This window comes from Stereum hirsutum, assembly GCF_000264905.1.
Source record: "Stereum hirsutum FP-91666 SS1 unplaced genomic scaffold STEHIscaffold_4, whole genome shotgun sequence".
In the NCBI taxonomy this organism is placed as follows: domain Eukaryota; kingdom Fungi; phylum Basidiomycota; class Agaricomycetes; order Russulales; family Stereaceae; genus Stereum; species Stereum hirsutum.
Genome location: NW_006763134.1, coordinates 2,243,200 through 2,270,433, shown reverse-complemented (window position 1 = coordinate 2,270,433; position 27,234 = coordinate 2,243,200). Strand labels below are relative to the sequence as shown.

Sequence of the window (27,234 nt, the reverse complement as noted above, 5' to 3'; positions counted from 1 at the left end):
CTCACCTGGCATCATACGCCCTCCTAGCTTCTCACTCTCACATCCAATTCCTCGCCAGCCATGGCACATGTTCTCATCGTAAGCGTACGTCTGTTCTATCAACAATGCGTTTCTCAACAGAATTCCTGTATAGGTCGGTGCAGGACCCACTGGTCTCACACTCGCTCTCAGCCTCACTCAGAACGGGATACCAGTTCGAATCGTTGAAAAGCTCTCCATTCCATCTGACTCACAGAGGGGCACGGGTCAAATGGTAGATCATACATGCCTTTAACAGTCTTCTATATACAGGGATCAACCGACATCTTTTTCCATAGCCCAGAACCCTCGAGATATGGAAGTTCATGGGCATCTTGGATGATATTCTTGAAGCCGGACGACCAATCATACCTATGAAGCAGTACGACAAGGAAGGCAAAGTAACAAAAGTGCAGTCTGTCGTCATGGGCGATCATACGCCTACGCCTGCGATTCCGTGGGTGGGTCTTTTCGCGCGTTCGTAGTTATTTACCTTGACTGACCTCGGTTTCATGGCGTGCATGGGTAGAGAGATGCGTACATCATAGGCCAGGAGACCGCTGCACGTGTCTTAAGTGAACATTTGTCGAAGCTGGGCGTGAACGTTGAATTCGGTTCAGAGCTTGTTGGCCTACAGCAACACGAGACCCACGTAACTGCCTCCGTCAAGAAAGGTTCACAAGCTGAGACTCAGACATTCGACGTGAAGTATGTGGTCGGAACGGATGGAGCCAGAGGTAGATCTTTGATAAATTGTTGTACACGGCTTTGCTCATGCTTCCGTTTACTTGGATTTGTAGGAGTCGTCCGAAAGATGATTGGACTGGAGCTGCTTGGTGAAACAAAGCAGGACGTCACCTGGGCCGTTGGGGACGTTCGACTTCGTGGGCTGGATTTATATGTAGGGTGCCTTGATTTTCAATTCCATACGTTCTATCGCTGACACCGTCGTGATTCCAGCACTGGCATAATTTTGGCGATGCTCCGGGAGATGTGTACGTAGCTTAATTCGACGACTCTCCATCTGCCGTATAGAAAGTAACGGCGCATGGACAGGGTATCGCTTCTACCCACTAAACGAGCCTTTACCGAAGATCTCTTCTTCTGCGTATGCATGGGAAGCCGAGAGGATATGGAGAAGGCTGTCAACGACAAAGAACATTTCATCAAATTCATCAGAAAGGTTAGCTGTAAGCCCGACTTGGAGATTAGGGAGGTTAAGAGTGTGGCGTTGTACCGGTGAGCTTTTAGCCTCACACGTTGCTTAACCGAAAGTTCTCATGGACATCCTATTGAACGACTAGCCCGAACAATACACGAGTCGTCAAGACGTTCAATGAGGGCAGAGTGTTCCTCGCGGGAGGTCCGTCGTCTAATGCCATTTCCTTCGCGCGTGGTCGATTTATCGTCGATCTGCAGACGCAGCCCACGTACACAGTTCAACGGGTGGTCAAGGTCTCAACTCCGGAATTATGGACGCTGTAAGCTTCCACATTCACTGTCATCGTATATTTTCACGAAGTCTTGATTGCACCTTTGCGTAGTTTAACCTCGGATGGAAGCTCGCTCTTGTCATCAAAGGTCTCTCTCCGTCGTCACTCTTGGATACATACACCGAGGAACGCTTGCCGGTCATCCAAGATATGCTTCGACGTACACAAGAGTTACTCAAGAAAACTATGGATCCAAATCGCAAGGAATCAGCTTTGCTACGTCCACAGGTTAGATCCCAGCTTGTATCATTACCTTCGATCTCTCGATAACGCTAGCATCCCTTGTACAGGTCCTGCAGCAGCTCGGTGTCAACTACAGGTCTTCCTCTATCGTGGTTGACGATACCCAGGACGAAGAGACGGCGAAGCAGACTATTACTAGCGCGTACGAGACTGACGATGTTCTCCGAGCAGGCGTTAGGGCGCCTGATGCTCCTGAACTCCGAGTTCTCTCGGGCAGTCCAACCACTACGACGAGGCTCTTCGACATATTCCACTCTACGCACCATACTGTGTTATTCCTCTTGCATAAGACTGGGAGCGACGTTGAAGCGGATATTCCTGCCGTACTGGATGTCCTCTCTCGTATACAATCGGACGTGGCACGCACTGTCGCAATCTATGCGAAAGGATCGACTCCTGACAGTAATGACACCGTGAAGAGGGCCGATGTCGTGTTGGAGGATCGTGCGGGACACACCTTTGATGCTTACGGTTCCGAGGAGGGGGAGTCACGCATTGTTGTGGTGCGTCCGGATGGATACGTCGGTGCCATTGTGAAGAACGCGGAAGGGGTGAGACGGTATCTCGGGAAAGTGTTCGTTGGCTTCTAGTAGACTGAGGTAGCCTTCGTTCATGATACTTGGTATTCCATATCTGTAACGCTTTTCTTCGACTTATCATTGCACTGATAGCCTTGATTTTCACCCTCATAAATACCGATAATATTCCCCCCTATCCACCATTGCACCACTGTTTACAACCAGAACACAAAACCCCAGAGAAAAAGAAATATCCCACGAATACCCTTTTCAACACATCCTAACTTTCTAAATGGGCCTGATCCTTGCGAGAAGCTCTACTCTCGTCATGACCCTTAGTTGAAGTGCCAGCTGCCGGTGAGGACGCCCTGGCTCAAGGGAGCGAAGTATTCGAAGAGGGTGGGCGAGAAGTCGAGCCCGCCGTAGGGGCAGCCAGGGCACTAAGTACACCATATAAATGCTCTTCAGACACTGTATGTTGTGAGGGAGAAATACAAGAAAGACAAACCTTGTCGACGATCTCAGCGGTGTGAGTCTTACCGTTGGCGGTGATGGTGATCGTCTGGAAGCAGTGGGGGCCGGGGTACCCAGAACCGTATTGCTAAACGGACGCATAAACGGTAAGTCAAAAGCATCGAATGTCAATGTTCGGAGCGGTGACCCACATCAGCGTTGAGAGCGACGACCTGTAGAATAGGTTTGCTCGTCAGATGGGGAGGTATGATAATGGCTACAAGATCCTGTAACTCACAAACTCAGAGTCGCTGTGGGTTTGACCACAAGCACCGGCGGCGCTGGCGAACACCACATCTATATCAGCATCGAATTCAACGCCTCCGATATCGAAGGTAAGACTTACCCGCCGACTTCGTAGTAGGTGAAGCGTTCGTTGCTGAACGTCTGCCTCTTGTTCAAACTGCTGTCGATGGCAGTGGCCATGCTAGGGGCCACAGCAGCGAGAAGGGAGGCGGCACCGAGGAAGAGAGTGGAGAAGCGCATTGTTGTATATGAAGGGGTAGTTTGTTGGGAAAGAGCTAAGAAGCTTGGTAGATTTAATGAGAAGGCTGGGGGATGAGTTCTGTACTTCTCGAAAGCCGACCCTTTTATAACATTCGCGAGCTGGGCGATGCTTATGGCACCTCAATCAACTTGTCGCCAATTTCTTGGTATACCATACGGAACTCTGGCAGAAGGAGAAGTGAGGAACGTTGTCTCGCTGGCGAGCGCGCCGTTGTTGTACGTTTCCGGGCGAGTATACTAAATGGTGTCTTACCATCTAGTCATTGCCGTACTTGCGCGAACCCATACCAGCTCCGAGGACCACAAATGGGATGGCTAGATCCCCAGAACATCAAACCTTTCTAAAACAAACAATTCAAGGCTAGATTGTGCAGACTGTGAGATCGCTATGCATACTGACTGACTTCTTTACCAAGGATAGATGTGGCTCCCCTTAGGTTGCACGATCCCGAGCATAGAGTCATGGCACTGCGTAGGTGCGTCGGCGTGGATGTATTTTGATAAAGGGCGCATATACTGCGAATGCGTCCTCGTGCTACCACGTTCAGTTGAATGAAGCGCCCATAGTACATGCAGCAATGATAAACTTACGACATGTCAAAGCGCTGAACTGCGAACGTGAAACTTGATGAGGGCAGCTCGCTTGGTCGGCAATATGGGCAACCGATGTGGTCTACTGAACTGGCGGAAGACGAACGTTGTCTGGCGTGAGCGTCTCTTGTATGGTTTCGCGGAGCAGGAGGAGGGGGTGGGCGACTACTTATGGTGAAACCTTTTTTTTTTGGAAGTGATATGGACAGAAATGGGCTTGGCACTCACGAGATGGAGGTTAGTAATTGCATATTTGCTTGTTAGCCTGCGAGCTATAGAAACGATCGCTGGCCCACCTGCGATAATATTCAAGTTCCTGTAAACTGTAGTTGGAGCATGCAGTAAGCCAAGACTCGAAGTTATCATCGAAGTGTGGAGTGTCAGCCCACAAGCAAAGTGAGAGGGGAATCTGGCTGGCAACATCATGACACACCAGTACTAACGAACTTACCATCAACTTCGCAGAGCTTCGCCGATAACCGGTTGCTACGATCATGTGGCGTCACGTCGAACGACCCCGAGGATTGATGTGGCGCCCTGGCCCTTCGAAACTTCAGCGACCAGGGGGGCCGAGCTCGTAACAAGCCACAGTGAATGTAGTCTAGTGTAATTGAACCTTGAGCGGTCCACAGACGCGACCCGCCTCAAATCCGACGTCCACACTGGCATGCTACGGCACCAAGTTCTCGTTTCTTCTGACTTCCTAGCTCATTGAGCGGGCGAAGTGCAGCCATCAGCATAAAGAGTGAGTTCCCGAGAAATGCTGAAGTCTTGGCTATAAGTTCTCATGATGGACGACCTTTATTGTCTTTATGGAGAGAACGAAGCGCCGTTCTGGCGGTTAGAGCCTGAAAATGCTTATATCAGTTTCACTTTGTCTGTTCTTGGCCCAGGTAACTCCTTCGATATAGGACTGACAGAAGTCCTCGGAAAGGGAAGAGAGTCGGAATGAGTAAGCGGAGTGATGATTTTTCGCAGAGGATATATATTCCAGAAAGTTTCGTCAGGAGATGAATCGTCACAGAGCACCCTTCGGCAGACGTACCTCGTGAAGCTGGGGGCTTTGTCCATTCACTGATACTCCACCTAAACCGTCATCAACATTAAGTAGTATGCTAGACGGCAGATCATGGCGCTCAATCCAGGGAGGGAGGAAGCGTTTCGGTAGCGTCTTTGGGATGCGTATGTGTAACGTCTCAGGTCAACGTTCTAGCTCCAGGTAGGGAATTTATGTGTTGTCCGCCAAGTCTGATATATATGCGACGTCGATCTGGATTCTGGTCACTCACGAATTCGTGGAAATAGATGAATGCGATTCTATTATCAGCGTGGGTTCGGCGTGGTATGTGCTTGATCGCGGCGCAGGTCCGTCTGTCAATGTGCGACGGTTTCTTGAAGATACAGACATCGGCGCGACTCGCGACGTGTATTTGGAGATTGAAGTGAATAACATCCACCCGAACATCCATCCATCGACTGAAATAACAGTCAACCACGGAAAAATCAAGTACCATCCATCCATCCATCCATTCATCGCACCAACAGCGGTCACTCCCTCCGTCCAACACCATCGCCATCCCGGCCCCGATCCAATCACACACCACCATTTGCTCAGACCGAGAGCTCACGACTGCTTCACCGCCTGCGTCGCACTAACCGTACTCTGCCACCAGAGGACCATGCCCATAGAGAGGATCCCATGAAGACCGCCCCAGAGGATTTCGGGTGTGAATTTCGAGCTGTGGGTGGTGACGGAGTTGGGAGACGCGATGATAAGAGGTGGTATGCGATATGGGGATGGAGTAATGATGAGGAATTAGTATACGTGCATCATGACTATGAATATAGTAGGAAATAGGAGGAGAAAACTCGAAGAAAGAGCGAGGAGGATGGCGTGGTGCCACACGACCCGTGAGACTCGGACATCCGCCAATACGGTCAAAAAGAAAACCGAGTCTAGCGCCCGTAAAACAATAGGGAATGGGGGGACAAGGATGACGAAATTGCGGAGAATCAGGACGTACGCTTCAGCAAAGGGTCCGAACGAATGCGGGATGAACCTGGGAGCTTGGAAGAGGACGGTCGAGGCGACGGAGTGATATATGCAGAGTTGGATTGCGAATGCGCGTTTGCCGGGGAGGAAGTCTGTATAGTATTATTAGAGGATGAAGGAGAGTGTTAGTCAAGGTGTTACCGATGCCGAAGGAGAAGCTGGACGCACCAGGAAGCGGATAACACAACAGCGCCGCAACGCAGCTCGCCAGACTCAACGACGCCAACAACTATCATACCAACCCACACACCCACCAAAAGAGCAACGATCAGCAACGACATCCGAGGGGAGTAAGAATAGAAGGAGGGAGGGGTGTGTGCGAACGCTACCTTCAACATCACGAGAGTCGTGTTCGTCATCTGCATGAACGGTAACGCCTGGGGTGACCATATCCCCTGAACGGCAAGCGGGATTTCCAGTGCGATGTGCAGGAGGAATACGGCCGCTCTGTATATTCAGGGATTATCCGTCCGTTTGTGTAGTGGTCGAGATGAGTAAGGTGTTCAAGGGGACGGTGGGGAGAGGAAGAGCAAGGGGTCGTGGTCATTGATAGTAAGCCCGTCATGGAAAGAATGGTCAAGTAGTCAATCAGTTATGATATCCACAAAACAAAAACAGAATAAAGTGAGCATTCAGAGCAAACAAGCAACTTTGCTTTGCAGAGCTCAGAACGAAGAGGAAGAATACTCACAGAGGACCAGCACGAGGAGCTTGCATAGGCTGTGACATTGATACTGTATCTTATCAACTATCAGTGAACTTGGCTTCGTGGTCGTCGTCGTCGTTGCTGCCGGTGTCGTCCAAGAGAACGGTGAGAGCGAATGTACAGACGATGAGAAAAGAACACGGCCTGGAGCTTATTCCTGCTTGTTCCCGACTCAGCCGGCGGTCCACTCGCAATTGTTCATTATCGGACGGTCAATGAGCATGCGCACGCGCACGGTCAGGGGGAATGATAAAGAATTGCTTGATCGTTCCTGAGAACGAGATAAGATATTACAGGAGGCCCTGATCGTGAGATACTGGGGACCAATGGGCCGGCCTGGAAAAAACATAGCCAGGACCGAGGACGTGTCGTCTGAATCTAAGGAGCACGGTCAGGTTGAAGGAGCAAGGTCGAACTTAAACTCGAGGACAGCGATCTATTTCTCGAGACCTATCTGGATACAGTTGAAGATGAAAGGTAGGTAGTAATAGCATGAAAAAACGAGTCCGACGATCTAACTATGGTGCAATCGGGCTAGTCGCCACCAACTTTGAACAAACCGGAAGAATCCGTTTTGTGCGTGCGAAAATGAATATTTCGACTATCGGTTTAGTGGAAATGCTCCTTTTGATGAGGGGAACAGTTCCTCTAAACCGATTGTCGAAACTCTCAAAATTGAGGGAGATAAAAATGGTAGTCTCCCACGATTTTGCCACCTTCCTAATAAGGAAATAAAGGACATCGTCAATGTTTTTCTTTCGATTTTCTGGGTTTTCGATGGCTCGCCAGAGTTTTTGCCGCTGTCCAAATTAGGTGATGACTAATACGTTTGCACCATACAACGCATGTATAACCGAAGGGGACAGGTTTTGTACGAGCTCGAGCGACTCGGAGGTACGGGTACAGGTAAACTTAAACAAGACGACGTTAACGTTTTTGGAATCGTGAAAAGACATAACCTGATAACCCGACAGCCCATAAGCCCAAGGAAATTGGCGAGAGGAACTACGAAAACAGACAGGGTGTATAGAGGGAAAAGGGAGAGGGTAGAGGGAAATAAACACATAATCATAAGCACCACGATTTAAATTAATAGATCAGCACAGTAGTAAAAGTCCCAGACCGCACTCGTCAAGCCGATACGTACTCTTACACCCAATTACTTGCGCGACCACGCACGCTCGCGGTCACTTCACTCCTCGCCCTCTTCTCCTTCCTCCCCGTCATACAAACTCCCACTCTTCCTCCAAGGCCCTCCTCCCCCAATCATCCCCTCATCCACATCTCTCTCCAGATCCACCTCTCCTAGCCCGCTCAAGCTCATCCCCATTCCCCCTTCACCATCGCCCATCCCCATCTCCATCCCCATCTCCATCTCTCCCTCAAACCCATCCGTACCCCCCATTTCCTCCCCACCCTCCCCAACACTCGCCAACCCCCACCCCCAGGCCCACCCACCATCCCCCTCAACCTCCTCACCTCCCCCCTCAACCTCTCCATCTCCTCGTCCCTCCGCCCCACCATCCCCTTCAATATCCTAATATACTCATTCCCACACCTCAACAACTGCAACTTACTCACGCCCCTATTCGGGCCATCTATGTTTCCGCGGGGTGGACCGCGGGGGGGCATAGCGCCCGGGAGGAGGGTCTCGGATTCGGTGAACATGGAGGGAGGGAGGGGAGGCGCTGTAGGATCTTGTGCACCATTACCACCATTAGTGGAAGAGGATGGATCGCCTGGGTTGGTAGAGGAGGCGTTGGGGTTGGAGGGGTTAGTGGAGGAAGAGGAGGGGAGAGGGATGGGCGGGAGTAAAGTGCGGAGGTCGTCGAATGTCGTTTTGAGGCTATCCCGCCGTTTTTGTTCGGCCGCTTTATGCGACGTTTTGCGCATCACTGGCGAGCCGGAGCCGGAGCCGGAGGTCGGGTTGAAGGAGGGAGAGGTGAGGCCTGAGTTTAGGTTTCCGGCTGTTTGGGCATGAGCATCGCGAAAACCACGCAGAATGGAGGGGGGGGGGGAGGTGTAGGTTAGTCTGAGTATGAGAGGGAAGAGCGGACGAAGAAGAAGAAACGCACCAGGCAAAATCGGCTTCAAACTCGGACTGATCAAGCTCCCCTCCGCCCCCGCTCTCCCTCCCGTCCCTCCCTGCTTCCTAACCCTCGACGAGCTCCTCGTCGCCACCTTTCCTCCCGTCCCTCCACCACCGCCACCACCGTTACCTTTGCTGCCTCCACTGTTGACACTACTGCCTCCACCATTGCTGCCACCCGCATCGGCGTTGATGTATGGATTCGCAGGACTCAGCACCGAAGTCGAAGACGAAGACGAGTGAGGAAGAGGAAGAGGAGGTGGTGCGAGACTCGAATCGATACCGAGTCTCCCGAGGTTCATGATCGATGCGGGCGTCACGGGCGTATAACTCTGCATCCCACCCAACCCACCGAACCCGCCCATCCCACCTCCGACGAAATCTCCCTGTCCCTGCTGTCCCTGGTTCTGGTTCTGCCCGAGTGGGTTTGAAGATATAGAAGGTGTAGCAGGAGGAGGCATGGACAGATCAACAGGCGACGGCGAATCATTCGGGGCTTCGCCCATCCCTCCTTGTCCCGCACCGCCACCGCCACTCACACTATTCTTCCTCCCACTCCCACCGCCACCCCTCGTACCCCTCAAAAGCGGCGTCGAACTCGCGCTCTTCGTTCCCCTCCCCGTATTCGCACCAGCACCCACATTCCCACTCGTACTCGTTCTCCGCCCCATGCCCATCACAGGGTGCACAGCAGGCGAAGGTCTCGATCGCGATCTCGATCGTTGGGCTGAAAAGCGGGCTTGTTCGTCTTCGGTGGCGGAGGGTGACGCTGTGCGTTTGTTTCCTCTCGATGTCGAACCTGAACCTGAACCTGAGCCCAAACCTGAGCCGGAGTTGGAATTGGAGCCAGACCCAGAGTTCATATTAGACGGCGAAGCCAATCCGAGCGACGGATCGACGGGCGAATGCAAATTCGACGACGCGCCCGACCCTGCGCCCGCGTTCGTGTTCGTGTTCTGAAGATGCGGGTTCTGGCTGTTATACGCTTCTATCCAGGGCGACGTCAACGGCGAGAGATCGAAATCCATTTTGCCGGGGCTGGGGAGGGGAATTGGGGGCGTGGTGTTGAAGACGAGGTTTGCGGGGGCGGAGTGGATGAGGTGGGCGGGGAGGTGATGATGTTGGTGGTGTTGACTAGAATGTTGCTGTTGCTGCTGTTGTTGATGTTGGTGGTGGTGAGGTTGTTGGTGAGATTGTTGGGATTGGTGTCCGTGCCCGAAATGCGTGAGGTGCGACCCGTGCGGATGCGGTGGCGCGAGCGTCATTTCGGGCGGGGGTTGAGAGTCAGGATTGGAGGAGGAGTTGGAGGAGCGGAAGTGGTGGGAGTTGTCGATGAAGGAGAGGGCCATGGGGGAGACGTAGTCGTTGGCGGGGGATGATTGGGCGTGTAGTTCGGTGGAGGACACTATGAAGAGAATAGTGGTTAGATATATGATTCAGAGGCGAGAGAAAGGGGAAAAGGAGAAGGGTTGGGAGGGGGATGTTAAGAAGTAGTACGGGGTCTTCATAGGACCCTTGCTAGGAAATGTGCAGAGTGAAACCGTGACATGACCTCTGGATGTGGAGAGTATAGGGATATCACCGAAGGATAGAAGAGAAGGAACATACTCGGCGTAGGCAATCCCAAGAAATTAGAATTTTGTTTGGGCGCAGAGTCCATCGCGTTGCCCATACCCTGCCCACTCAAAAGCTCAAGCTATGCATTACAACGACCACAAGTAGAAGGCCGGTTCAGTTCACGGCCGCCACTATGTCGAATAAACAAAGGCCAGAGACGAACCTGCTGTTGGATGATCTGATTCTGCAGTTGCAGCTGCTGCAACTGATTCAGCTTCAACCGCTGCTCGAGCATCGCCTGGTGATTATACTGTGCCTGCTGTCCAGCTCCACCACTAACCCCTCCACCCTGCTGCTGCTGCCCACTCCCGCCATTTCCACCACCTGCACCGTTCCCGGACCCCGCACCCGCTAGCATCTCGCTCAACAGATCAAAGTTGCCCACTCCACTCGACGACGCCGGATTCGACGGATTATACATCGTTGAACGAGACTGCTGCTGCTCTCCGGGGTGCCCAGAGTGCGGCAGGAGGTGCGGCGAGGATGTGAGGCTGACCGGGCCCGAATGCTGGTGATGATGCTGGCTATGGGTAGTATGAGGGTGCGAATGGGAGTGGGAGATGGGCGAGAAGTCGGAGGAGGTGAAGAGCGTGGAAAAGATGTCTTTCTGGGCGTTATGCAGCCCGAGCGCGTCTGGCGCTTGTTGTCCGTCCATGGCTGACCTGGGATATTACCTGGATTATACGAAGACTATATACGACAGCGTCGCTGCGTCCCAGAATATTCAGAGAAAATCGGAGGAAAGGAGGACGATGCAATGCACACCGTCGGCGTACTCTCGGGCGTCTCTCGGTCTAACCCTCTTCGTGCCGCAAAAATTCAATTTAGTCCGGCGGTGTGGCCCAGTGGCGCTATGTACTTACCGACGATTGCCGATGCTCTTTTCATTTCCATATCAGACCTCTTCTTTGTATTCTTACACTCGGTTCCGCGCTGGCATACTCAGGACAATGTCGATGAAGCCTACTAAGTACTGAGCTCCGAGTCGCCTCCTGGGAGGCTCTTGTCTGTTTCTGGCTATATCTCCTGTTGAACCACATGTATATATGGTACCGTACATACATCACCTCACCTCGTACGCCACACCTCTCGCCACACCTGTCTCTCTGTTTGTACGTATTTGGCCTATATAGTCGGTCCTCGTCCATCCATGGACGGGATCCGTTCTCCCTTCGTTAAACCTCGCACCGTGTCCACGACATACGGTTCATCGTCTCCAACTCTTCGTATCATTCAGAATGACGTTGCGGGTCGTCCGAGTCTAGTCTCTTGCTGGCCTCAGCACGCAGCTTCTGCACCTGATCGCGCACCTGCTACTTAGCTTGACCTTCAACCAGGTCTTCAGTGCTCTGCCTTCTTCTCGTAAAACTGGATGTCGAAATCTGCCGCACGAGGAAATCCTGACCTTTCATTACTGACTATTTCCGAGTCGTAGCACCGACCAATGCCGAGAAACGCGGCAGGTCCTTGATCGCCCTAAAGCTAATGAAAATAGAACTAAAAACAGAACTAGTATGTTTTCGATCGATATACAGCTTTCCTCTCGTAAAGGAAAATAGAAGGCAGAAAATGCTATCCCAAAACCGTGGTCGTCACCAGGACCGTTCATTACCGCACATTGAACATCCAGGAGTCACATTTCATTAATTTCATTCCCGAGGCCTTATACACACCGTCCACTTTCGTCTTGCCAAACAAGAAATCAACCCTCTTCCGGCCTTTCCCACTCTCCTTCCCGTTCGCGAACGCCCTCCACCTCTTCTCAACTGCATGGCTCACGTACCTGCTGAAGTATGCCAAGCCGCGCTCCGTACCTTCCTATGACGTTTTTCGTTCTCCGAGACCCGTTATCTTTCCGTCAGATGACCAGCGCGCTCATCCATCGGCTCGTTGGGGAAACGATTGATTATTGACACTCACCACCTTGTCATACTACAGCCGACGAGTCGGATGAGTACAATAAGTAGAACACCGATAAGGTAGGATATGCGAAGGAGAAGAACGTTCCTGCAGGTCGTCCTGTTTCAGATGAAGATATGGCGCAAGCTGCGCTGAGGCTTTGCCGTCGATCAGTACGCCTATTTCCAGGTGGATTTTCCTATGACACCGTCAGCCGTACGCGCACCACGACGAGATTGCTTCTGAGTGCGACGTTCCGGTCGTCTGTTCCGACTACTAGCTGCGAGGCTTGGACCCCCAACAGAGTCATTCCCATGGTGCTCTTGTGTTGGGGACCGGTCTTCTTCGAGTTCATCGATAGTGCTGTGAGAGGTCATGAACCAGGCCTTGCAGCGCGTACTGACGTAGACAGCCGCCCACCTTCAGATCGACAATAGTCATGTGAAGAAAAATCCTCCACTCACCAATTGATTCCCGTATCTGCATTCCGCGTGTCTGCGAGATTGCACAAAGGGCATATAGCAGCCTTTGGATCTACCTCGCGATTTGCAGGACGCTGAACACGGGCATTCATCATCACCGTCGCTCCTGGTGAGATTTCCCATCGCGCACTTGTCTGCATGCTGCCCGAAGACGATATCACCTCATAGTCGCCACGTTCGACCAGACGTTTGCCGGGCCGGTCCCTGAAGTAAAAGCGTATGAAGTCGTCGAAGTCCTTCCCTAAAGGTGAGTGCGCAGTCTGACATCTGTATTTCAACGGGTAAGACATTACCTTCCACGACCCGCATAGTTGCAAAGGCAGCCACGTTTGTATCCCAAGCATGTCCAAGAATACTATGGGTCGATTCTCCGGGTTGAAGCCACCCTCCCACGGATACCCAAGACACCGAGGGATCCCTTCAACGCAACGTAGTATCTGAAAGATATTCTCTTGCGATGACCGTATGATGTTGTCAATGCGGGTGAGGGTGATACTTGGCGAACAGATCGAGCGGATGTCAATACTTTCTTGCTGCACGATGTTCCGAGCACATATGTAAGAGGAACGCACTTATTATTGACACCTAGAAGTAGTGTGATACACATTCTCTGCTCTGCGAGCTTGCGCCGTGTTTCGATGAGGTAGTTGTCCGTGAAAAAACCCCATCGAATCTTCCCCCAATAATCGAGTAGCTTCTTCCCGGTTCCGCCCTCTTCCAAACTCTCTTGAAACTTGAAGAGCTTGCCGTCCAATTCGCGCAGGATGTCCTCCGACTTTTTGACGCATTGTTGTATAGTCTGTTGAGCGTTCGTGGAAAGCGGTGATGCATCTGCGCTCTGGAACTGTGAGGCACCGTAAACAAGATGCAGAATGAATAGTGAAGTGTCTATCTCCAAAATCAATTGCTGATATTCTGCCGATGCGCCAGAGCTTTCACTAAGCAGCTTCCGAACTTTATTCGCAAGCTGTATGATAGTGATGATGTCGCCGAAGGATCCAAATGTGAAGCCAACGAGGGACATTGTGGAACAGAGCAAGATGTAGAGCTGTGTAGAGTTGCACGAGTATCAAGGGCATGTCCTGCGTGGACGACATGTGTTCTTAGGCGCTGCAGACAAATATAGAATCGTGGTCAAATGTCCTGCAGAAAAGGAATTTCATGTGGCTCTACTAGTAGGAGTGCCATCTGCTACGGCGACTCTGAGGAAGAAATAAAGAGGAATCCCATTCGTCGATCATTCCGTCGAGACTGGGTCCACCAAAAGGGCACCGTAACTTGGTCGCCAGCCTTCCAAACACCAGCCAACAGTTTCTTCTACGAGTCGTGTGGGTATTTCATTGATGTAGTTTCGATTCGACCGTAGATTCGCCCTTCTACTAAATTTCTACCGTTGGGGTTGGCTGATGAACGAGCTGTCGAGTGCTCATCTGCCAACGTCCAACACAACTGCCAGTCACTGCCGCTGTGCATTTAGATGCTTGATGAAGTAAAAATAACTCACCTCTATGGAGGTCCATACGTCTTCTCGACCACCAAGTCCTGAGAAAAAATGGCACGAATATCGGGGAGGCAAGTTCAACGAATACAAAGGCCCAGAGCACGATCATGGGAAAACAGGGGAACATGATGATCCGGGGCCGTGGCACATAATCTTCATTCTCCGACGGCCACCTCCGGAGGTGGTGGCGCTGGCATCGACGTCGAACTCGGGACTTGCTTCAGACACAACTTCGTCGATGAGTCTACTTCTTTCAGCACTCGGCTTGTCTTCCCGAGGACACTCACCGATCGTAACTCCAACATACTTCAAGGAAAGCGCGGTATCTTGCAGCATTTTTTTCTTTTTTGGACCCCCGTGGCACCTGGCTTGTCATTATTATAACCTTGTCTTAAGTGGAACAGCGTTTTGTCCTCTACCCTAGGGCACCTGTCGAAGACCGAAATGATCATTCTCAGGGAGGACGGTATACAATCCTATGAACATGGAAACTGACTGGTGCGACAATAAGTCTTATATGTACAATAAAGCTCATCGACTGCAATTTTGGCGAGGCTAACTCACTCACGCCTGCCCTCACATCCTCGTAGAGTCCCAATCTCGTGGCGTGCAGGGAGGTCCAGATCTTTACTTCACTGATGACTGTGTAGCACTCGCCAACGTCCTTCGTATGAATTTCACGGCTTATCTCTTGGGCATGATATCCGTGAGCGCGTGCGAGAAAGAAAACGGCTCACGAGAGATGCGACTTTATCCCCGCGAGGGGTTAGGGTCGAAACCCGGCATACGGTTGGACCCCGTCATCGTGCTTGGGCTAAATGGGTCTAGAATGACCTAATTATCACTCTGCAACGAATGGGGGCATGTCGTTGTCTGCACTGTCTCAGTACTCAGCGAGTGACTAACGCCTCCTCTGAGACCTAAATAGGCTATGAGCCATAGAAACAAAATTCGAGCGTGGCGCCTTCCTTTCTATCGTTTTATACCTCTCGGTACCACAGTGGGGCTGGATGATAAATGCTAAAGACGCCACATCAATGCATGGATCGTGTGATATAACACCACACGTTCGTACCAACCAGTTATCAGTGAAACTCTAATCTTTTTGAGTAAGTCCTTCCTAGTGTTTGTTTAACCAGATATCAAATTTAACTCTGCTTGTTGATTGGAAGATCTCCTGACAGCAAGCATTCTCCAGACTGTCACCTTTTCAAGCTATAAGTCCGGACAATGTTGCAGTAACTTTTCAGAACCTCTGGCGACTGATACATCTCGTCCCGGACCATCTGACCAACCCACGAGTACTAGGCATCTTAACAGTCTATATGGGAGCTTAATTCTACCTTATTTGATGTGGAGCTAACGTATTTCGACCTCCCAGGGTTTTACGAAATCTCGCATTGGCAGACGCTCATTTTGACAACAATGGACTTCACACATTCAACATTCTCTTGATTGAGTAGATCATAATTGCATCGGTCCTCGATAATACCGACAAGACGAGGCTTCACCATACACAGCTGTCAATGTTAAGATTCAGAATCGTAAACCAACGCATGCATGTAGTAATTGTAAGTACTTTGTCAACGCACTACTATAGTAAGCGCTCCACTCAACTGAACGCAGTAGCGCGAGGTTCTACACGCAGGACAAACATGTGTCCTTCATAGATCTGACCACACAGACCTATCGACGCAGTATCTTGTGGTCTGGAAAGTATATTCCAGTGAAGCACAGTGCCTATCTTTGCGAAGGAGTTTGGCCATGCTGTAACCTTCAAGTGCTTGCTTGAGAACAGTTGGGTACTGTCACGATCTTGTTTTATGCGGTGCCGTTTGTTCTCGGGATTTGGGTAGGCGCTAGTGCTACAGTTAGATGGTAAGACGCCGTTTTAGTGTTCGCCCGGGAACGCACAACTGAGATGTTCTGGCCAGCGAGACACCGTCCCTCGTTGTTCCCCCCCTTAATTTTTGCATAGTCAAACAGGAAATACGACACCTCTATCTGGAGCATGCTTCAGTTCTAGGATGTTATAAAAGGTTGGTATTCGAGAAGTACAGAACACATCCTTCCTCCCATCCCATCTCTCAACATCTCAGCACCACTCCTACCTTCGGATATAACAATGCGCTTGTCCACTCTCTTCCTCGGTGCGGCCTTCCTTCTGGCTACTTCGGACCCTAGCATGGCGGCTGCCATCGACAGCAATCTGACCGAGAGGTTCAGTGGCCAACGTTTCACTTGGTACGAGGTCGGCGGGTTAGTGCTCCTCTTCGATATTGGCGACGTTCGGTTCGGTGCTGATGTAGACCTCGCGATTGCCAGTGCCGCCGGTGCTTGTGGCCAATACCACAGTGACTCTGAGTTCGTGAGTGATAGAAACTCGTGGCTATGGACGCAACCTTCCAGCTGAAGACTACAATCCTCTTATAGGTCGTCGCTCTTAACGCTGCAGTAGGTCGTCGCCCCGCTCTTTCCAAGATGAAAACCCCAAATGCCCGCTGGGCAGTTTGGGATTCTGACTTACCGCTCCTGTATTTAGCAATTCGGTTCTGGGTACCCAGGGCCCCACTGTTTCCACAGGATTACGATTTCCTATGGAGGCAAGACTACCACGGCTGAGATTGTGGACGAGGTAAACCCTACTTTTTCGGCCTCGACCGAACATATCCAGAATCTGACATCCGTTTTCCGAACAGTGCCCTGGCTGTCCCTATGGCGCACTCGATCTCTCGCCAAGTCTCTTCAGCTTCTTTGCCCCCAAGTCCGTAGGCGTCATCTCCGGCAGCTGGAGCTTTAGCTAAGGGGTGGGGCGGCAGTGGAGCATCCCACAAACATCGGTACCAGTTACGTTGAGGTGGAACGGTTGTACGAGAAAAGGGGATTATAGGGAATCTTGTTTCTTTAGGGTTTTGGGTCTTGGTTGTAAACGGTTAGATGGAAAGGTTGTACTGGGGAAGGATTTTATAGGTAATCTTGTTTCTTTAGGAGTTCGCATCTTGGTTGTAAACGGCTAGCGGTCAATGGTGGTCAATATCATCGGTATTTATGTGAATAAGAAAATCATAGCAAATCAGCACGGAACTACGGCCGAAAGAAAGTGACACATATACGTACGCGTTTGAACGAAGGCTATCTCGATTCCTCAAAGGGTCATGAATGCCTTCTCAGAGAACCGCTTGATACCGTCCACGCGCCACGCAGTCGCCTTGCTCGTTTCCTTGTTTCTCTGACGGATCAACCTGGACGAACGACAACAATGCGCGTCTCCATTTCCGAGGAACCGCCAGCCGCAAAATCGTGCACCGCCTGGCACTTGACCAACATCCGATCTTGTCATTTCTGGGGAATGCTCCCTGGGTGTAGATCGCGACCGTGCGGGAGATCCCCGCAGGACAATGAGATAGAACGCCCAGGGCAGAGTTCAATGTCAGGAGAGACGTATCGCTGTCAGAGTCAGGTAAAGTCATCCGCTCCGAGAGCTAGGGAGGACATCCGCTCCGAGAGCTAGGGAGGATATGCAGCACCCTGTGTACGGGAGACGAAGTCCAGTACTCGACGATTCGAGCCATCGGAAGTAAGAAGAGACTGAGAGGAAGTGTGGCACGACATCGCCGTAAGTCCCGCAGAAGGGAAGCATCGTCGATTTCGAGGTCGGAATCTTGTTGGAAATTATGCGCGATGTTGGACTACAATCATCTCCATGGATTGCATGCCTTGAAGCGTGAGAGCAGCTGTCACGCTGAGATTGATCGAAGATGTTGTAGGTGGCGCGCCCACGAGCTTCAGTCAAACTCTGTGATCTGAGTCAAAATCGCATTGTGAAACAGACAACTGCATACCACATTGTGGCCCGATAAAACGCAGGAGCAACGCCAAGAACGCATAGGAGATGCACAGCAAGAAAACAAACTTTGTAGCAAAAGGAATCGGTAGTTTTCGACAGCCTCACCGTCGATGTCTGCCTCTAGCAGGAGAACATCAACGGTACCCAGTCTAGAGAGCCTGCGCAAGCATCCCGATTCCATCAGCGCCACACAAAAACCTGAAAAAAAAGAGGGACCATACAATGACAAAGTAAGAGTGTCGCGGGCGCTCGTCATGCGGCAGCTTTGGCACGGTAATCTTCCATTTCTTGGTCCAGGTCAGCCGCTGTCGCAGGCTTCTTCATCACACGTTTGGCACCTTTCTTTTGGCGTCGCCTTCGTGGACCTGCGGGAATTTGGGCGACGGCGGCAGCAGGACGGGGTATTGGACGAGGCGCCACACGGACCTTCGGTTGGCTGAAAAAAAAATGGAAGGAAAGAGAAGCAAGCGTCAAATCTATGCGCAGACTATAACGGGAAAGTAGTTTATATGGAGACTCACGTCGGTGTTGGCGCTACCGGAGGACCAACTCTAAGAGGAACAACCTTAGTACCATTCTGAGCTGACGCCGGTACATGTCCTATGCGCTGAAGTAGAGTGGGTGGCGGAGGAGCGGGTGTCGGTGCAGCTTGAAGCTTGGGGTCATCCGTGTCAGTCACTATCTCAATCTTGATGCGGTGTTCTTCAGCCACGTACTCAGTCACCGTTGTGATGAACACAAGATCTAATATAGCGGAGTGACTTACTACCGTCCACGATTTTCTGGTTGTACTTCGTCCGTGCCACAACCGCGTCGCCCGGTCGTTGGAAGGTTACGACCGCCATGCCTTTCGAACGGCCTTGGCTATTATATATGATGAAGAGATCCTTCATTGGACCAACCGTCCGTTTGAAGAGTTCCTTCATGCCAGAGACATCTCAACACGTCGTGCACCTTATATGCTCAGAAGCGGACGCGCTCACCTCAACTTCGTTTTCCCCAACGTCCATTGGCAAATTACTCAACAATATTTTGCTACCAGCTTCTACAGCCTTCTTAGGTCCCGAGCCCGATGCGATGTTGGCGTTATGAGGTAGTCCAGCGGGGACGTTCGCATTTCGCCAGGCAGGTGGGACGTGCCCCGCAGGGTTTCCGAGGAGCTGTCGTTTTGGGCCATGATATGAGTTGAGCCGAGCTGGCCCTCCACGAAACTGATTATACATTCTATTAGAGGGAAGAAACAAGCAGAAAAAGATGGGTTCAGAGAAAATTGGGCTTGAAGCTGCTTGTAGATGATGGACGCGAGAGTGAAGAGTGGATTCGGGCCACGAGGCAGACGCCACACGAACTCTGAACATCAATGACGCCACCGTATCTAGGACCTTCGAAATTCGCCGTTCTTTCAAGGTCATGGCCATGATAGGATAAGTTGTGCACAACTTTGAACTAAGCATCGAACAGGTACTTTACCTCTGTGAGAATAGCCACAGCATTCTCGTTACAATAGGCCGCGCCAGACTTATCAACAAGAAGCTCGTATTCAACTTGAATATTCTTTTGCACCCGCTAAATACACACATCGGACACTCTCTCACGAATAATCCCCGTATCGTACAATGCTAAGAGGCCATACGTCTTGGAAAGTGTGAATGTCTGATGGCTGCCTTTGGTCGACATCAGTACAGGTCGGTCGGAATTTCAAGTCAATGAACGGCCCTCTAATCAGAGTAGGGTTCCTCGTAGTCCTCTGGACCTTCAGGCGAACCTGTATGCGAGCAGCATAATAAGTAACAGAATAAATCACTGAGAGAAAGATATGGAACTGACGCTTCGCCCCTTGATAGTCGGAATATCCGATCTCGTAGTTGTTTGGACCGGTGGGGGAGCCTGCGGGAGGGAAGTAAGTCTACGTGTCGAAAGAAGTAGCAAAATTATACTGACGCTTCGCTCCTTGATAGTCAGAGTAACCGATCTCATAGTTGTTGGGACCAGTAGGAGCTCCTACAGTAACATCTCACCGTTAGTATCCAGATATTCGAAACGAGAGGTTCAGTCGAAGAAAGAACATTCTCTTTGAGGGAGGGGCAGCAAGACCCCCGGAGACGGCGATGGCAAGAAGAACGGTGATAAGAGAGAACTTCATTGCGGACGGTGGTTTGAACTCGGCGTTGAGAGCTTGTGGTGGTAGGTTGCTGGAAGAAACGACCTGGAGGATTGCAGCTGCGTGCATGCCTTTATAAGTTGGCCACCCATCTAAGAAGAAGTCCCCGAGCTGAGTAGAAGATAATCAATAAACCTCATTGGCTTGTGGAATGTAGATGGCTGCTGACCTTGGACCGCATATCGTACGGCCTTCACGGCGACTCTGTTGCAAATGCATAGAGCATACGATATGTCACTTCCGCATTGCGCAACCCTCAAGAGGTCTATTTACAGCAGCCCTAGCACGGATCCACAACCTGTCCGTACGAACAAGAGTTGAACAGAGTGTAAGAAACTCTCGGGGCAGCGCTCGGGATTTGATGCTCAGCGCCCCTTTAGCGAATAGCAGTATGTCGACGAGTAACATGACCTTCTCGCCACATCATCATGCACGGCCTATGTTTATCATTCGTCCTCCTGGGCGGCGATGCATCCTTGCGGAGCGACAAAAACAGGCTATATGATGTCAGAAGCTCGGGCCATTCAAATAGAACACAAAGATCTTGCTCTATGCTCACTCAAGCATCTAGGTTCGGAATTATGGCGATGTTTGAGGTTGCCGTCAAGACCGTAAGGATGATTCTATGGTTGCAAGTTTCAATGAGTGTAATCAGTAATCATGCCCATGAGGAAATAGGCATGCAGGTAGGGTACTACTCATCGGGATACCTCACACCAAGCATTTACCTCCACGATCCTCTGTACTCTCATACTCTCTTCCATGGCTCCTTCGACCCGTACCCAACTCTCTCTCCTCTGCGCCCTCTTCGCCCTCGCTTTCAGTGTAATTCTAAACATTGTTAGTATCAGTGTCATTCGACGCAACGCTGCACTTGGCAAGGTCGACGACAGCAAATATAGTGACTAGTTGCCACATTATTACCTTTCTGATTGCATGGATGACTTATGAGTGCTTTCACAGCGTACGAAGGAGACGACTACCCTAACCAACTTCCCCTTTATCTCCCCCCGGCAGCTCTCACAATCGAGAATGCGGACGATAGGTTCGGAGTCGCGGATTATCGTGCTTGGGGCGATTGGCGCTCGACGGATTATTTCCCGCACAATGGGTTCGTGAAGCTTGGACCTAACAGTAAGTATCAGTCTCATCCCATCGCTTTGATCTCCCACTAAAAGCATTGCCCACCTTCAAAATGTCAGAACGTGAATTCGCTGTCGCGATGTTCCATCAAATGCACTGTCTCCAGGTATGCGTCAATCGACAGCTGTGTATGAGTTATTAGAGGGTTGACCAGCAAGTATGAATGCCCCTCCCCTCTACTCAGATGATGCGCGAGGGAGTAATCTCAGGCAAATCCTCCCGCCACGTCCGGCACTGCTTCAACCTCCTCCGACAAGCAGTCCTCTGCGCTGCCGACATAACGCTCGATCCCCTCGACGCTATACACAACGGCGTACCAACAGGCGCAGACGGGTTGGGGACGACGCATGTGTGTCGGGATTGGACGAAAGTATACGATTTTGTGTGGGAGAATCAGAGGGACGTTGAGTTATGGGCTGAGTTTGAGGACCGGAGACCAGAATGGAACGGCATAGGTTCCATTGGGAGTCAAAGAGAAATGCTCCACTAGCAATGAGAGAAAGGCGCAATTGGAATGAATTAATGGTCTGGGTGTGTCATTGTAGTGTAGACGTATATACGCTTGGGAAAGATGGGCAGTAGAAGGATTGTGAAGAGGCCGGAGAGACCGAGTGAATCACGTCAAAGTGGGCCAGAGTGGATGCAGATTCATCCTCACTTGATGCAGAAGTCCTGACACCAACAAATTGTCAAGTAATTCGTGGGATGGGTCATTGACAAACAACTCGCTATTTTTGCTCTTCGATTCAAGTCCTGTGCGAGATGCTGCGCCCTAGCTGTTCGCGATTCTCTGCACGTAACGCAGGAAGCTCTTCTAAATAAGTTGATGAGCTGAGGTACTCCCAGAGATCCAAGACGATCCATGTAAGAAAATGCGCATGCGGCGAGACGTCGTCGGTGTTGAAATTTGGTTGAAATTGGGCTGCTCCTTTGTGAGAACACTCCGATTCGGCTCTTTCCGGTCGCCACTGTAACCCCTCCCAATTGACGGTCGCCACATTCCTCGTCTCTTTCCTCGACATCGATCATAGCGAAATCGTTACATCCTCCTTAGGCCTCAAGTTCTCCTCTCCCCGGTCGTCTCTCCTTTTTAATCATGGCTTAATCCTACCATAACCCCAATTTATAAAGCTACTTCATGATTCACAAGACACACTCACATGTGACGCGCTTCAGGGCATCTCGCACCCACACACACCGAAGCATCCACCTCGCTCGGAGACTCCTACAGCTGTTCTTGGACCCCTGATGGCTTCATGGGCCACAGAACTAGGGTTTTCCAACTGATATCTCCTTCGCTTCATCGGCCCTGTCAAATCAGTCATCTCCAACTTAAAAATATCTGCATCTGCTCGGGTTTCAAGCTCTCGCTCAGCGACTCCTACATTGTGATGTATATCCTTTGAGTAAAGCACATCACCATACTCCTCATCTACACCATTCAGGAAAGTGAAACTCTTAGAGGCAGACACCTGATTTCCGCCTTCCATATTATGAAGCGGGTTATGTCTCATCTGCAGTGAGGCTTCAGGCCATCGAATTGCTTCTGTGCTGGACTCGCCTTGTCCATCCGTCAATACTCTTGAACATGCCATTTTTTCCATTCAAGCACCTTTTCTCCCCTCGCACAGAAGCCTACGAGCCTCTTCTAAACCCCAATAACAATGACAAGGACAGCAACAATCTCGACTCTCCTCACTCTCCTCCTTTCTCTGACGCTCGGGTCACTCCTCGCTTTCTCAGCCGGTCAAATGATAACAACTCTAAGGTCGACAAAACCCTTCTCATTCTCTCCGCACTTCTCGCCCTTCTTTCTGTCGTCTCCGCCATAGCACTCATCAATATTACCACCGTGAACATACAATGGCCTACTAATCCCAGCGGCTTGGAGGTTCTCTCGTCTTACACAAATATGGAGAAGGAGTTGATGCATGAGATAAAAATGGAGAAAGGACGTAAGTACTACATTATGCTGGTCCTGACATTTCGCCCAGGGTACTGATATTGTGAACCATTTTGCATCGTTATGGGCATGTCTCCCAGATCCGAAGACATGGTTCCCCGCCGCTATGGTACGCGTCAATTCTGCGGAGCCCGATAGGGCCTACGGAGCGAGTAGTCGTATCGTTCTCAGCGTGATAGTACGTGTTCATCCCACCCAACTCTATCCTATCGATGTATGTATACAAATCTCCTCAGCATTTGATTGGCGTGTTTTATCCAGGATACGATGTTCTACCGCTGGCGCGGCCGCCCCGTCCCCGGCTCCACCTGCTATATCTTTGCAGCCGTTCCCCCTCCCTCGATCCTCTCAGACCCTCTCAGAAACCCCAACGCCACAAAATGGTTCTCCCTCTCTGGCGACGCATCCGCCGTCCAGATCTGGAACGTCACTCGTCCCGCGTCGCACACCGCTTTTGACTCCATGACGTGGAACACGCGACCTCGACGCACAGAGCTGTTGGGCACGGTGAACTGGACCGTTGATTGGACAGTATGGCGCGACATCGACGAGAACGCCGAGGGCATGAATTTGAAGACGGGGAACCATGGAGAGGGGTGGCAGTTGGTGGATCCGACGCCGAGGTTTCCGTGTGAGACGGCTGGAGGAGAGATAATGGTCGAGATTGCGTGCGTTGGTTATGATGCCGAAGAGACACCTTGCAGGTTGGAGTTTGACCAGTTATTCACTGATCCGATGCTTGGTAAGTCGGCGTGTCGAGCTTCAATGTTGGAGGTATTCTTAGGCTGACGATCGATGACATCGTTACCATTAGCTTTCGATATTCAGCAGCTTGCTTAAGGCCTTGGAAGTGGCGAAGATTTGCATGACTGATACGGATTGGAGGTCATCTTGTGTAGCAGGGTGTAGGTCTTGCGAGATTGTCCCGTAGTATAAGTACAGCCATACGAATGGAGCGGTCATGGGTGTGTCGATCCAAAAACAACTCCAAGAGCTTCCAGAACATATCACCCCCAGATGTTCACAGAGATGCTGCATAATCAGGCGAGAGGGGAAAGAGCGTACGACCAGAAAACAGCTGTTGTGGTTCGGAGCAAGCCAAAATTTCAGTTGTCGTTCCGAACACGCCCGAAAGACGAATAAATCTAGTGTGGCGCAAGATGGAATGACATTGTGGCCCAAGAGCCTTGGCCCTCCTAGGAGCGCCTAAATTTACGCATGTCTCTCCTATACTCCCCTAGGACTGGGGGTCCACCGATAACAACGCGGAATCGTTCTGAAAATCTGCGCAGTGTCTTGACTCGGGGAGACCTGCAGGCTGTTGTCCTTGGAACCCCGAGTTGGTTCAACATAAGTAGACGCCGCGGCTGAAGTTAATTATCGAAACCTAACAGCAACGACCGGTAATTAAAATGCCATGATAGTACTTACATCACAAAGTATAGAACAGAAAAACAAAGCATCAGCTCGAACACAGTAAACGCACGGCGTGCATGCCAAATAGCCGCTGACAAAAAGATTTCGTCTGCTGTTCCTACATGAATGAACTCCACGAGTCGATCGAGTTGGCTGCGATGACGAAGATCCCGTTAGATTATAGATACGACGCGTTTGGTTTTGCGAGCGTTCGTGACGTCCTCCCTTCCAGACCTTCATGATCGGTATGTAGTACAAAATCACATCAGCCAGGGACCTTCGTGCTGATCGAACACTTAGACAAGTAACTTCGGGAGTGAGACTCGGAGGCCGAGCGCTGAGCTGACGTAGGTGCTTCACATCCGTCACCTCGTGTTTGCCAAATGAAGGTACGATCACATGCGGGGACTTTGGCGGCGGATGGAGACAGATGGCCGCCTCGGTGTGCCTCGGTACCCAAAAATGTCGGTCTGAATGTAGCGTTTCGTATATTGAAAAGGGACGCAAGTATCCGGAAGGTGCTGGAGACCTCGAGGAGATGTTTTTTGCGTGACGGCGGAGGCGCTTGAATCATGTTGAGGTTCCTAGCAAAGAGTGTCTTTCAACGAATGCGGAGTACGCGGCTAGCACCGTCCACACCCCAACACATCCGTCATTGGAGACACGATGGACTGAAGTATGAGCGCCGAGTCGCAATAATATAGAAAGCAGTGAACACCGCACTGTTGCTGTGTCGATTATTTGTGCCTGCAGACATATGGATGGATGAGAAGAGTCTTATTCCTGGAGACTTCCAGGACAGTTCAAGACGCAGACGGGCTGAGAGAACGTCTTGTCAGTATAGATACCCTGAAACGCGTAAAAATAGGCCTCTGAACATGAAGATATGGTTGGCTTCTTGGTCTTGGAATGGGATAGCCAAGAGCGGTTTTTCTTCGTGGCGCTTCTTCTATGCAGGCACAGTGTACATGTCTAGAGCGGAAGGTAGTTAGCCTGGGAGGACACTTAAACTAGAATTGGACATAGTGATCCAGCCGTAGAGGACCGGAGAGAGGAGGCAATGATGGAAGGAAAACACTCTCCGTTTCGAGTGTTCATTTGAAAACATATCCCGCTTCCCCTATATCTTTCTTCGCTCATCCCGCCTTGATCAGCGCAACGGCCGTCCTGCCATCCGACCATCGGGTATTCCGAGCCCGAATGCAACCAAACACTGCGCACTTGTCCGAGGACCGTTGGATGGTCCCACCAGAACGCCGCGGGAGACACCGAGCTGTGAGGAAAGAGACTTGCTGCCGACAACTGATCTAGAAGCTGTGGAGACAAAGACATTGTCTGATCATGATTACATCCCGTCCGCCATCAACAACGTATCAGCACAAAGAAGATGCTCTGACAGTATCGCTCGGTATCAACCCCGCCACGCCCATCTCCTGTCGGGGCTATCAACGGCTCGGATGGTGGGGGAATCTGACGAACTGTCAAGGGAGCGGAATAATCAGTAATCAGTGGGCCGAGCAGTGTATTATCTGAGGATCTCGGTCACGATTGAACCATATAATCAAGCTGATGACTCGGGAGGGGAGTGATACGCAATGTGGCGATTTCGTATCATAGACTCTGTATGCGGACACTGGCCCGGCCAGAGCACGGTGAAAAGAGGAACCCAATGAGTACATGGTCATCAACCAGAAGAAGAATACCGAGTCTGACCCATCCTCAGCGAAGAAAATTACCTCGACACCAATCCAGAGGAACGACTGTGCAACCCGACATAGAACTCGCTATAGTTCAACGTCCGGTGTTCGACTCTGAACAAGGCGACATTGGAGCGAAAGCCCTCAGGCTCCGAGTCAAGACACTGCACGAATTCGGTAATATTAGAACTACATCCGCAGCACGCCGAGCGCTCCCGACCCCATCAATCTTTGGTGGTGGCGTGAGGCCAGGCGAGACTAATAAAAATAGTTAGTATCAGCCAAACGCCGCAGAGGACGCAGCGCAGAGGTGCCGGTTACGATGTCAGTCCAGACTCCATACTATCTGTTCGAACTTCGCTCCTTAGGGTCCCGAACGCACAGAGTCGAAGTCGGAGGTTGGCGATGGGGTGCACCTGTTGAAAACAGCTCACGCAGTGACAGCAGAAAGGCAAGAGACAATTTATTCCCCTTTTGGGAGGTCGGAGTATGTACATCGTTTGTCCTCGATCTCGGTACATCTAATCTAATCTACCTCGATCCAGTGTCCTGGACTGCACTCGACGCACAACGTCCAACACTCCTCCTCAAGCCAGAGATGATGAGAAGAGGAATATATGTACCGAGAAAAATATGCATCATGCTCCTCCTGACTCCCGACCTATGCTCTCTCCTCCTTCGCGAGTCATGTGGGAGCGATGAGTCCTAGTTTTCGTCGCAGATAATGATGTGCTGCCGAAGGGAGTGCTTTTGTAAATATGTCGGCGATGTTCTCCG

General features: G+C 51.0%; 10 protein-coding genes across 10 annotated transcripts; 4 read left to right on the top strand and 6 right to left on the bottom strand.

The window, feature by feature from the left end:
• Positions 1-7: 7 nt before the first annotated feature.
• STEHIDRAFT_76259 (monooxygenase) lies at positions 8-2,460 on the top strand. Its single transcript, XM_007301569.1, has 11 exons — positions 8-78; positions 134-253; positions 318-479; positions 548-755; positions 819-919; positions 979-1,013; positions 1,075-1,257; positions 1,323-1,381; positions 1,438-1,499; positions 1,563-1,739; positions 1,802-2,460. The coding sequence occupies exons 1-11, from the start codon at positions 61-63 to the stop codon at positions 2,342-2,344; spliced, it is 1,668 nt and encodes a 555-aa protein (XP_007301631.1). The 5' UTR covers positions 8-60; the 3' UTR covers positions 2,345-2,460.
• A 147-nt stretch (positions 2,461-2,607) lies between these two features.
• On the bottom strand, positions 2,608-3,271 carry STEHIDRAFT_154980 (uncharacterized protein; the record flags this gene model as incomplete). Its single annotated transcript, XM_007302095.1, has 5 exons — positions 2,608-2,712; positions 2,781-2,873; positions 2,938-2,958; positions 3,024-3,066; positions 3,132-3,271. 5 exons carry the CDS (start codon positions 3,269-3,271, stop codon positions 2,608-2,610), a joined length of 402 nt encoding a protein of 133 aa, XP_007302157.1.
• Positions 3,272-5,507: 2,236 nt separating this feature from the next.
• STEHIDRAFT_52851 (uncharacterized protein) lies at positions 5,508-6,382 on the bottom strand (the record flags this gene model as incomplete). Its single annotated transcript, XM_007301456.1, has 3 exons — positions 5,508-5,622; positions 5,908-6,028; positions 6,175-6,382. Coding segments are annotated over 3 exons (444 nt in total), but the record flags the coding sequence as incomplete, so codon positions are not given.
• A 1,452-nt stretch (positions 6,383-7,834) lies between these two features.
• On the bottom strand, positions 7,835-11,118 carry STEHIDRAFT_138290 (uncharacterized protein; the record flags this gene model as incomplete). Its single annotated transcript, XM_007302094.1, has 5 exons — positions 10,512-11,118; positions 10,340-10,427; positions 8,718-10,136; positions 8,220-8,609; positions 7,835-8,169 (listed from the first exon to the last, which is right to left on the bottom strand). Exons 1-5 carry the CDS (start codon positions 11,001-11,003, stop codon positions 7,835-7,837), a joined length of 2,724 nt encoding a protein of 907 aa, XP_007302156.1. The 5' UTR covers positions 11,004-11,118.
• A 1,308-nt stretch (positions 11,119-12,426) lies between these two features.
• STEHIDRAFT_109525 (uncharacterized protein) lies at positions 12,427-13,753 on the bottom strand (the record flags this gene model as incomplete). The annotated part of the gene is made up of 4 exons (XM_007302093.1): positions 12,427-12,667; positions 12,712-12,970; positions 13,023-13,147; positions 13,302-13,753. 4 exons carry the CDS (start codon positions 13,751-13,753, stop codon positions 12,427-12,429), a joined length of 1,077 nt encoding a protein of 358 aa, XP_007302155.1.
• A 2,662-nt stretch (positions 13,754-16,415) lies between these two features.
• Positions 16,416-17,034, top strand: STEHIDRAFT_52829 (uncharacterized protein; the record flags this gene model as incomplete). Its single annotated transcript, XM_007301453.1, has 5 exons — positions 16,416-16,489; positions 16,556-16,598; positions 16,664-16,684; positions 16,773-16,865; positions 16,930-17,034. The coding sequence occupies 5 exons, from the start codon at positions 16,416-16,418 to the stop codon at positions 17,032-17,034; spliced, it is 336 nt and encodes a 111-aa protein (XP_007301515.1).
• A 1,010-nt stretch (positions 17,035-18,044) lies between these two features.
• Positions 18,045-19,390, bottom strand: STEHIDRAFT_94454 (uncharacterized protein). The gene is made up of 5 exons (XM_007302092.1): positions 19,061-19,390; positions 18,844-18,997; positions 18,599-18,779; positions 18,299-18,513; positions 18,045-18,235 (listed from the first exon to the last, which is right to left on the bottom strand). The coding sequence occupies exons 1-4, from the start codon at positions 19,298-19,300 to the stop codon at positions 18,330-18,332; spliced, it is 759 nt and encodes a 252-aa protein (XP_007302154.1). The 5' UTR covers positions 19,301-19,390; the 3' UTR covers positions 18,045-18,235; positions 18,299-18,329.
• Positions 19,391-19,795: 405 nt separating this feature from the next.
• STEHIDRAFT_167139 (uncharacterized protein) lies at positions 19,796-20,705 on the bottom strand (the record flags this gene model as incomplete). Its single annotated transcript, XM_007302091.1, has 5 exons — positions 20,408-20,705; positions 20,172-20,349; positions 20,019-20,078; positions 19,905-19,964; positions 19,796-19,842 (listed from the first exon to the last, which is right to left on the bottom strand). Exons 1-5 carry the CDS (start codon positions 20,417-20,419, stop codon positions 19,796-19,798), a joined length of 357 nt encoding a protein of 118 aa, XP_007302153.1. The 5' UTR covers positions 20,420-20,705.
• A 480-nt stretch (positions 20,706-21,185) lies between these two features.
• On the top strand, positions 21,186-21,871 carry STEHIDRAFT_53580 (uncharacterized protein; the record flags this gene model as incomplete). The annotated part of the gene is made up of 3 exons (XM_007301509.1): positions 21,186-21,372; positions 21,441-21,487; positions 21,566-21,871. The coding sequence occupies 3 exons, from the start codon at positions 21,186-21,188 to the stop codon at positions 21,869-21,871; spliced, it is 540 nt and encodes a 179-aa protein (XP_007301571.1).
• A 1,098-nt stretch (positions 21,872-22,969) lies between these two features.
• Positions 22,970-24,184, top strand: STEHIDRAFT_154972 (uncharacterized protein; the record flags this gene model as incomplete). Its single annotated transcript, XM_007302090.1, has 4 exons — positions 22,970-23,336; positions 23,425-23,522; positions 23,606-24,086; positions 24,159-24,184. The coding sequence occupies 4 exons, from the start codon at positions 22,970-22,972 to the stop codon at positions 24,182-24,184; spliced, it is 972 nt and encodes a 323-aa protein (XP_007302152.1).
• Between the last annotated feature and the right edge of the window lie 3,050 nt (positions 24,185-27,234).